We start from the raw sequence: 9,470 nt of genomic DNA on the forward strand, positions 1-9,470 counted from the left end.
TACAATGAGGAAACACGTGTAAAATTAAGGTAGTTGTCATATGAAACATTAAAAAAGAAAATTAAACATACACTACAACGGGTGCCACTGTTTACAATGAGAAAGATGGGAGAGAACAACACTTACTCAGGAGCAGATGCACCAGAAGGTACAGGGTTACAGCATCAGTGCAATAAATTCACAAACTATCTTACAGCTAGTTCATCAGCTTAAGAATTGTTCCCAAATATGTCACATTTTTTGGCCCTCAAAGGTTTATTCCTACAGGTGTTAACTACTCTAAATTTCTAGCTACTGAGAAGGAAAGAATGATAAGCTTTCCAAAGAGTCACAAGGTCTACATAGACCAGAGACCAGCTATCACTACATGTCTGCTGTCACCAACAGCCCTTGAATTTTTCAAAGAAATATCGAGAAAAAAAAAAGTCATCAGTGTAGAACTCTCTTCAATGCCAAACGGAGGGCGACCAAGTAATCGTCATTATTACCAAAGAAGGGAATTTTGAGGCTTACCCTTAAAGGCTTTCTCTGGTCTTAAGAATCAGATTATTTTTTTCTCTACTGCAATGAACTTTCATTCAACACCGGCAGACTTGTCTTTGTTTAGCTGGTCATGGAGTAAAGGTCACAGACTCAGGTCTCGACCTACTGTGCACTTCAGGTCAGCTGAAAACCTGAAATGCTAAGTATGCTGAAAATCCTAAATACAGTCTTTTAGAAGTCTGCTGTTAAAAAGGCTTAAGGGTTTACTAACTTGAAGTAGTGCAGAGAACAAGAGCTCTAAGCCTGTCAGATTCCCTGTGGAACAAAGAATCAATGTTTCCTAGAAATGGCTAAGTTTTGCACAAGGGAGTTTGAAACCTATACAAACTAGGGCATGGAATTAATTTCATTTTATTCCATGGGGATTCTTCTCCCATGGTAAAAAACAAACAAACAAAAAACCAGCACAAGGAACGAATCTTAATTGGTCTCTTCATCAGAAGTAGTAAACTTGGTCTCTATATATTCATGAAGCCTGACAGGTTTTTAAAGCAGACTGTGGAAGCAGACAGTAGATTCAGCTTTTTATAGCCACAGACCACTACCTTGCAGTAGCTAGAACAAATGTCAACACTGTTAATCATACTAAAAAGTAAAAATCACCACTGTTATTTTAAAGGAAGTCGTCAAAAGTAAAAATTCAATTAACCCTGGGTGAGAAAAATCAAGACGAGTCATACTCACTAATGAGTTGTCCACTTAAGGTCAACTGATGAAAATGTGCCCAGCTACACCTGACTCAAAGACACTGTGCACAAAGCCTTACCTGGCAAGTGTGAATTTCTATCAACTAAGGGCAGAGTGAGGCGGAGCTAGAGCTACTTCTGTAACATTTTAGTATCCAGACAGCATAGTAGCAACTGTTCCCAGGGGTGATGCAGACTCCATAAACACAGGAATAAAGCAGATAGATGCATTATTCATTTTTCTTTTCTTTTTGTTTGAGAAGCTTGTTTATCTCCCTTTTGGCCATTCCAATGTACTTCGAAATGATTCCATGTTGGTTTAATCCAGGAAGCAACAATAAGAAAGTCACTTAAAATAAATAAGCAAACAAAATTAAGGAGGCAGCAATTACTTTCCCTAAATATTTTAAAGAAGGCAGATCCCCAGACTGTCAGACCCCCCTGAACAGGAAGAAGCAATACGAAATCCATTACTTCCATTGGGATTTAACCCAGAAACTTCTGCCATGATGTTCTCCCCACCTCAGTTTATTTTTATCTTTTGTACACTACTTTCTTCTTCTTTTGCTTTTATTTTGTACACTACTTTCTACCTTGGTAATTAAGGTTTTGTCTTTACTTCCCCTGATGAGAAATTCCCTGAGAGGGAGGACCTGAATCTTTTTGTTGTTGTTTTCTTACTGGAGACTGGATGCAGGTCCTCCACCTTTGAGATCCAGCCGCCTCCTTTCATTTTTGCTAAGTACCCAGTCTGGCCTTGAACTTGGAATTCTTCTACCCCAGCCTCCCAAGTAGCTAGGACTACAGGTGTACCCCACTGGGCCCAGCTTATCACCTTTCTGTAAACCCACAGTCCTTTGGTCAGTGCCTTAAACTTGGATAAGCATCCTCGTGTCTGTTTATTGACTAAGCTACAGGAAGACTTCCCTGACCAGGATGTGCCTCTAGTTTTTCTTTGAAGACTTACCTATTAGGTAGGTGAGAAATAGATTGTGGACTTGCTGTCCAATCCAAGCAACCGCAGCAAGAGAAATGATCATGGTCATGAAGTACTAGCAATGAAAACAACAAGAATTGATCAACTCCAAAGTCCGACTCTTAAGTCTGTTTCACCATTCCACAATATGCACATGTATCAAAACTTAACACTTTGTGCACATACATGTAACTTTTATCAAGTAAGTTTCTTTCAAAGATTAGAAAAAGAATTTTAGCCTTAAGCTGACAGAGGTAAGCAAACAGATGTTTTCTAGGTATATTTCTTTTACTTTGGTAAAAGAAAGAAAAATTTTGCCCTTATTAGAATAAAAAATTAAGTGCAAAATATACTTTTTAACTCTCACTGATTCAGCCTAATACACACACACATTGATGAATGTACTAAGGAGTTATCCAAATGGAGTAATATTCAACTATAACTATTAAAACCAAAGGCCATCTCTATCATTATATTGCAAAGATATCAAAATTAACTCAATCTTGAAAAGACAAAGTTAAAAAAAAAAAAAAATCACCATTTTAGGCTTTTCTTCCTTTAATGTAAAGAGGCGCTTCCACCAGCCCACAGCTCTGCGTCGGGTCTTCACTAGATTGCTGCAAATTTCATGGAATCTTTGTTGTTGTTCAGTGGTCCTAGAAAAACGATTTTCCTTTTTGTTATAAGCAAATCTCCACAGCAGACAGAAATACACTGTCCTTTTACATGTAAAGAGTTATCTTCTAAAGAAGGCTGAAATAGCTCGGCAGAGGGGCATATGCCTTGTAATCTTGGGAGGCTGAAGAGGATCACAAATTTGAGGCCAACCTGGGGAACTCAGCAAATGCCCGTCTCAAAATTAAAAACACAATCAAGGCTGTGGATGTATATAGCTCCACAGTAGACTGACCCTGGATTCAGTCCTTGGTATCATAAAAAAAAAAAGTCAGTTCAAAACAAAACAAAAATATAATGGTTTACCATTACCTTATGAAGTTTAAAAAGTTACTGCACCTATCTTTAAGACACCTTTTATAGTATAGGAATAAATTTTATATAAAGAAGCTTGTGTGTGTGTGTGTGTAGATTAATAGCAATCTACACTTTCTAAACATTTGGTTAATGACAGTAACAAAAGACTCATGACGCCAGGCACCACCTGGCACATGCCTGTCATTCCAGTAGCTCGAGAGGCTGAGGCAGGAGGATCGTGAGTTCAAAGCCACCCTCAGCAAAAGAGAGGCACTAAGCAACTTAGTGGGACCCTGTGTCTAAATAAAATACAGAATAGGGCTGGGGATGTGGCTCAGTGGTCAAGTGCCCCTGAGTTCAATCCCTGTTACCTAAGGAAAAAAAAAAAAAAAAATCATGACTTATACAAGGCCATGTAGACTTCAGTAAAAATTTGACTCAAGTCCTATATTATTTTTCCGGTCCTAAAACATCCTGCATTGTAGCCCATCACACTCCCACCAAATAGCTGTATTTGAGCACTCTGCAGCAAGATGGTAAATATTCAAGGCGTAATAGCCCCAACTGGGCTTCATACATTTGATGCCAAGATAGCAATAAACAATTCAATCCTTTTTTGGGGGGTGGGGGGGTGAGTACAGTTAACCCTAGGGATGCTCTACCACTAAGGTACATCTGCAGCCCTTTTCACTTTATTTTTGAGACAGGGTCTTATAAATTGACTACCCTGGCCTTGCACTTAGGGATCTTCCTATCTCAGACTCCCAAGTGAGATCATAGGCATATGCTACCATGCCTAGCTCAAATAAATTCTTTATACTTTAGTCTCAGTAAGGGACAATACAAGCATCAAACAATAGTAGTAAAAATTCAAAAAGACGGGGCTGGGGCTCAGTGTCAGAGCGCTTGATAGCACATGTGAGGCACTGGGTTCGATCCTCAACACCATATAAAAATAAACAAGTAAAATCAAGGTATTCTGTCCCTCTACAACTACAAAAAAATTTTTTTTTAAAAATTAAAAAAGACCCTCTGAGACAGTCCCATTTATCTTGTTTCTGATAAAAAATAAACAATTGTCTCTGGACTGTCTTTGCTACATGACACAGTGACGACTATTAAGGTCTGCACTGAGGAGTGCACTGCCTTCTCTCCTCTACTCCTCATCCCAGGAAAACTGCAGCGTCAGATAAAGCAGGAGGATTCCTACTGAGCCTAGGACTTCTTGTATACAATTAGACCTTGTATGTTGCTCCTGGTCTAGATTAGATTGCGACTATGCAACAGTGTTTTTTCCCCATAAGATCATTCTGGTAAAATCAAAAAAACTAACATTTTTGCTATCAACAATTGAGTTCCAGCTGGATGTGGTGGCACAACCCTATAATCCCAGAGACTTGATAGAGTGAGGCAGGAGGGTGGCAAGTTCAAGGTCAGCCTCAGCAACTTAACAAACCCTGTCTCAAAATAAAATAAAAAAGACTGGGGATATAGCTTAGTGGTGGTGGTGGCAGCGGGCATGAGACTATCAGTGTTTATATTTGAAAGCTTTCCTCTGGGAATCAAGAATTTGCAGATTAGAATGTCATTTAGCTAATAAAGTCAAGGTCAGTGATTGATTGCCTTTGTAAAGTGTGTTATACTGCATAGTTACCAACTTGTCTCAAAACCAACAGTATTAATTCAGGTAAAAAATAATTCAAGGGACAGTTCCAAAGCTAATCCAATCTGTAAGGAAAACATCTTCAGAGAAATATGCTACATACTCATCCCAGAATTTAAGCAAACTCCCCAAAATTCACAGCTATTAAAAATTCATAAGGCACATACTTAAAATCCTCATTTTTATAAATTTTTGTAGATTACTAATTACATTAAAATAAATAACTAAGAAGGAATGGTACCTGGTTTAAAAATCTATTAAAAATGTAATTTAGCTCATTATTTGGATCAAAGGTGAGAAATTCAACATTCTAAAGGGAAGTTAAAATAGTTTCAATACTAGTCTTGGCTATTGATATAATCGTACCTATTTGCAGATATAGCTTAAATCTATCCTGAAGTCCTTAATGTGCATTTAGCTAACCACCACTGCACTGCCTCAATACCCCTCCAGTGCCCCAATATCTCAGCCTGAAGCACAAGATCAAAATATCTTACAGCACTTAAAACAGTGCATAACATAGTAGACACTTAATTAAATGTTGCTAAATCAATGTAGATAGAAATCTCCCATTTACTGCTTTTGTATTGATTCAAATATAGTTTGTGAAATTATATTAAATATTAATGTAAATATAAATATGTGACTTTTATACAATGTTCAAGTTTTATAATCCTTTGTTAAAATATTATCCATTTAAAAACAAAAAAACTTACTTCAATAAAGTCTAGAATGGGAAAAAAAAAAGTCAGAACAAATAAACAACTATAAAAGAACTACAGAACTACTGGGTGCAGTGGCGCACACCTGTGATTCCCAGCTACTTAAGAGGGTGAAGCATGAGGATCCTAAGTTTGAGGCTAGCCTGGGTAACTTAGGTAGACCCTGTCTCAAAAATTTAAAAAAGGGATGGGGATGTGGCTCAATGGTAGAGAATTTGCCTAGCTTGTCAAGGTCCTGTGTTCGATCCTTAGTACCCACCCCAAAACACATGAATACAAACGAAAAACCCCAAACCCACGGAGATATGTACTGGAAACTCATGATTTATATCTAAAATTGGCTAAGAGATTTTTCACATAAAAGCAATAAATCTAACCCCTTGGTGTCTGATGGTTAGAGAACTGTCTGTACTTAGTTACAGCATACTAATCACAGCCACCAGGTTCAGTAGCTCCTCAGAAATGAGACTGCCAAATTATGCCACCTACCATTTATTGGAGCCAAAAATTCTAGGTGCTAGAATGGGAACAAGGTAGTCAGCCAAGCACAAATACATAACAAAACAGGAAACACCGGAGAGAACAGATGGATCTAGATAATAGATAATCCTGTTAAAAAAGGAAAAATATTAATCAAAATTAGAAATAAAAGTCACCATTATTTCTAGCTGAAAATGTTTAACTATGCATTTAGTCCATAAGTTCTCAAAGATCATATTTGCTGTTTTCTCTTTAGTTTTCTCACAGGTGGTTTTTCCAGAGGCTTCTTGGCATATCATAGGAAAAATGATTAATGTAAACATAAAAAGTCTAAAGCTCTTTGGGGTTCACAATACTTTTTAAGAGGGAAAGGGGGTTGAGTGTCACTGATTTATTTAGCTGTGTTAAGTTACCAAGTTTACATAAGTACGACAAATTCTGGAAAGTACATGAACTGCTTATAAGCAAAGGCATTCTTTGCGGATTATATATTACAAAAGCTTCCATAAGTGGAAGCTATGTGCTACTTGAGCCTTTATTACTAAAAGCACAACCCTTAGTAATCTAATAGCTCACTTACAGGAACACCAAGGAAACCACACCCATGATGGCAGGTGGGAACCAGGCTCTCTCCCATCGGAGAATTTTATCGGCCATCAGCATCATTTCTCCCCATCCTTGCAGCTGCTCTTCCAGATTTGCAGTCTCTGCAGCCTACACACAACCAACATTTAAAGTGGTTCACAAAAGTAGTTCATTTCTTTTAAGGCACCAGACATGTAAAAGACTTCTTAACCAGATCACTATCTTAAACAAGCTTCTGAAGTTTCTGAAAAACTGCAGTTTTGGCACCAAAGATGGAAGCCAGTAGGAGGAAAAGAACCCTATCCTTTAAAGTTCAAGCACTGGGCTACCTACTCTTTACAACCATAATGGGACATAATCCTTATAGTGCTCCACAAAGAGAGACAATTACTTGTTTTGAAATTAAAGAATGTGAGCTCTGAATGGTTAACTAATTTCACCGAAGTCATAAACAGAATCATGTGGCAGTTCCTAGTATTAATGTTAGATCCTTTAAGTTTGTTCATTTCAGGTGATTAAAATTGATCTGTTGTTTTTGTCATTTCATTGATTTAAACTCCTTATTTCTAAATCCATTAGGAAAGCCTTTCCCTGAACAGCATTCAATCTCTAAAATAGCTCTTTGTGTAATGGAATCACTTAGATGTTGGCATTCATTGCACAATTAAGGAAAACTACTTCCACTAAATTACCTGTGGCACTTCAAGCTCAAAAGCTCCTTAGTACTGTTTCTCTTATCATGTATGAGGTCATTTTGGTTAGACTTCAGATTGCTCTGCAAATCTGATAGCCAAAAGCAGACCTCTAGGATGAGCTAATGTGACAAAAGCCCTTACACTGACTTTAGTAAAGGAAGAAAAAAATGACAAGAAACCAAAGTGCCAGGTGGGGAAGTGGCAAATGCCTATAATCCCAGCTACTCACAAGGGGGTTCTGAGGCAGGAGGATCTGAAGCTGGAGGACAGCCTGGGTAACTTAGTGAGACCCTGTCTCAAGGCAATAAATGAAAAGGGCTGGGGATGTAGTGGTAGAGTGCCCCTGGGTTCAATTTCCAGTGTCAAAATAAAAACAAAAACCACACTCCCAAGAGTCCCTACATATTTACCACTGAAAAATACATAAATAGGATAATGTCGGTTAATCTTAATAAAAACACTTATCAGTGCCACAATCACCAAGGTGACCCCAGAATTTCTGTATATCCCACACTTAATAATAGTTAAATAGATTACTAAGAAATAGAAACTAAGCATTTTATAGCTTATACTCCAGTTAATCCCCCAAAAATTCTAAAAGGAAGGTGTTGCTAACAATCCCTATTTTATAGAAGGGAAAACCAAGATGCCTAGAGATTAGCAGATCTGAATCTAGGAGATCAAGAACCAAGGCCTTGCCCTTTTTAAAATTACACTGCTTTGCTGAAAGGAGTGGTTGAGTTCCAGAATCCCATTTCAATAGAACTTGGGTGATTTCCTTGCGCCTCAATTAATCCTCTTAAAAGGAACCATGCTGGTGACTAACCATACAGAAGGGGTGTGTGTGTGTGTATGTGTGTGTGTGTGTGTAAAGGTGGGGGAAGGGTGTGGGGGCTGTCCATGTCTTTCAAAAAACCGAATGCAAAATGAAAATCATGCACAATCAAGATGACCCTGTTAAGTCACTTAATCTGTCAGCATTTGGGTTCTTTAAGTACAAAAGTCAAACAGTCTCCTCTTCATTTCTGGCGTGTGGCCTGCCTTTCCTTGGGGAAGGGCAATGGAGATAATGTAAGGCTGTCTCTCTTGTTTTTGCCGATAGTGCAAATTCATTAAATTAGGGATCAGTTAAGTTTGTCACTACCTCACGCAGTTTTTTCGCATCCGTGGTTACTATTCTAAAATCGTCTCCAGTCGTTCAGTGCCCCCGCACCCCAGACTTCCAACCTCCAGGAAAACGCCGAGACCTGCCATTGTCCTTTCGGCTGGACCCCACTTGGAGCTCTCTGCAGCGAGCTCGCAGCCTCTCTGCCGTTTTAAGTTATGCCAGCTCCAACAAATTCTCGGCAGCAGCCCTTTCACCCTCCACCCTTGCCCAAGTTTTAGGGGGAACAGAACATTAGGTTACGGCCCAACAGGAGGAAGGAACCGGACATGGCTGGGGCCCGGCCCCGACAGCGCTCCCAGGCCCCTGGCGGCCCTCCGCCCCCCGGCACCCCAGGCTTCTCCGCCACAGCCCCTTTCTCCACTTCCTCCTCAAACCCCATTCGCGGTGGCTAATCACGCGCCCTTCTCGCCCGGCCCCGCACCTCCCCAGGGGAGACTGGGGGTCCACACGACTGCGGACCGCCACGCAGGAGCTACCGAAGCAGCCCGGGGGTCCGGCGTCGTCGCCTGTCCTGGGAACTGGGGGCCGAGGGCTGGGCCCGCCCCGCTGAGCCCCGCGATAATCCGGAAGCCCGGCCCGATTCCCTCGGGACAGGCCGCGGGGACTCACCAGCAGGTTGGTGCTGCGATTATCTCCCTCCGCCATCGTCCCTGAAGTGCAGTCTCAACGAGCGCAAGGTATCCTCCGGCTACCTTCGCCGGATACCCGCACCGCGACTGGAGCGCGAGGTAACGCCCCGTAGGCCCCTTATATAGGTCGGGCTCTTTTCCCGAGAGCCTTCGCGAGGCTCGCTCCTCATTGGACGAATCAAGCTCAGGCTCAAAGGAGGACAGACCAACCGCTGCTCAGCGCATGGCTTGAAATCAGGGTCAAAGGAGAGAGAGGCCGCGCCGGGTTGAGGGGGTGGGGACACGGGCTGACCAATCAGCGTGCCCGCTCAGGGCTGCCGGAAGCCGTTCAACTGCCGCTGGGGTGGTCTG

General features: G+C 40.8%; 1 protein-coding gene across 2 annotated transcripts; it reads right to left on the reverse strand.

Annotated features, from left to right (window-relative positions):
- Window positions 1-252: 252 nt before the first annotated feature.
- Arl6ip1 (ARL6 interacting reticulophagy regulator 1) lies at window positions 253-9,220 on the reverse strand. 2 transcript variants are annotated; one of them, XM_026402470.2, is made up of 6 exons: window positions 9,100-9,220; window positions 6,623-6,756; window positions 6,052-6,171; window positions 2,744-2,861; window positions 2,197-2,281; window positions 253-1,578 (listed from the first exon to the last, which is right to left on the reverse strand). In XM_026402470.2, exons 1-6 carry the CDS (start codon window positions 9,133-9,135, stop codon window positions 1,460-1,462), a joined length of 612 nt encoding a protein of 203 aa, XP_026258255.1. In that variant the 5' UTR covers window positions 9,136-9,220; the 3' UTR covers window positions 253-1,459. The 2 variants fall into 2 exon arrangements, with proteins under 2 accessions (XP_026258255.1, XP_026258256.1); XM_026402471.2 differs by lacking the exon at window positions 6,052-6,171.
- Between the last annotated feature and the right edge of the window lie 250 nt (window positions 9,221-9,470).

The sequence above is a fragment of the Urocitellus parryii genome, chromosome 9, assembly GCF_045843805.1.
Source record: "Urocitellus parryii isolate mUroPar1 chromosome 9, mUroPar1.hap1, whole genome shotgun sequence".
NCBI classification, from domain to species: Eukaryota; Metazoa; Chordata; class Mammalia; order Rodentia; family Sciuridae; genus Urocitellus; species Urocitellus parryii.

Bases quoted from the DNA above. Each gene is read 5' to 3' on its own strand.
- Arl6ip1 (XM_026402470.2), bottom strand. From the start codon at position 9,135: ATGGCGGAGGGAGATAATCGCAGCACCAACCTGCTG. The intron at 2,862-6,051 runs GTAGGTGGCATA...TCGTTTTTCTAG, and splicing joins ATTTTTGGCTCCAATAAATG to GACCACTGAACAACAACAAA. The intron at 1,579-2,196 runs GTAAGTCTTCAA...ATTTATTTTAAG, and splicing joins ATTTCTCACCTACCTAATAG to TGACTTTCTTATTGTTGCTT.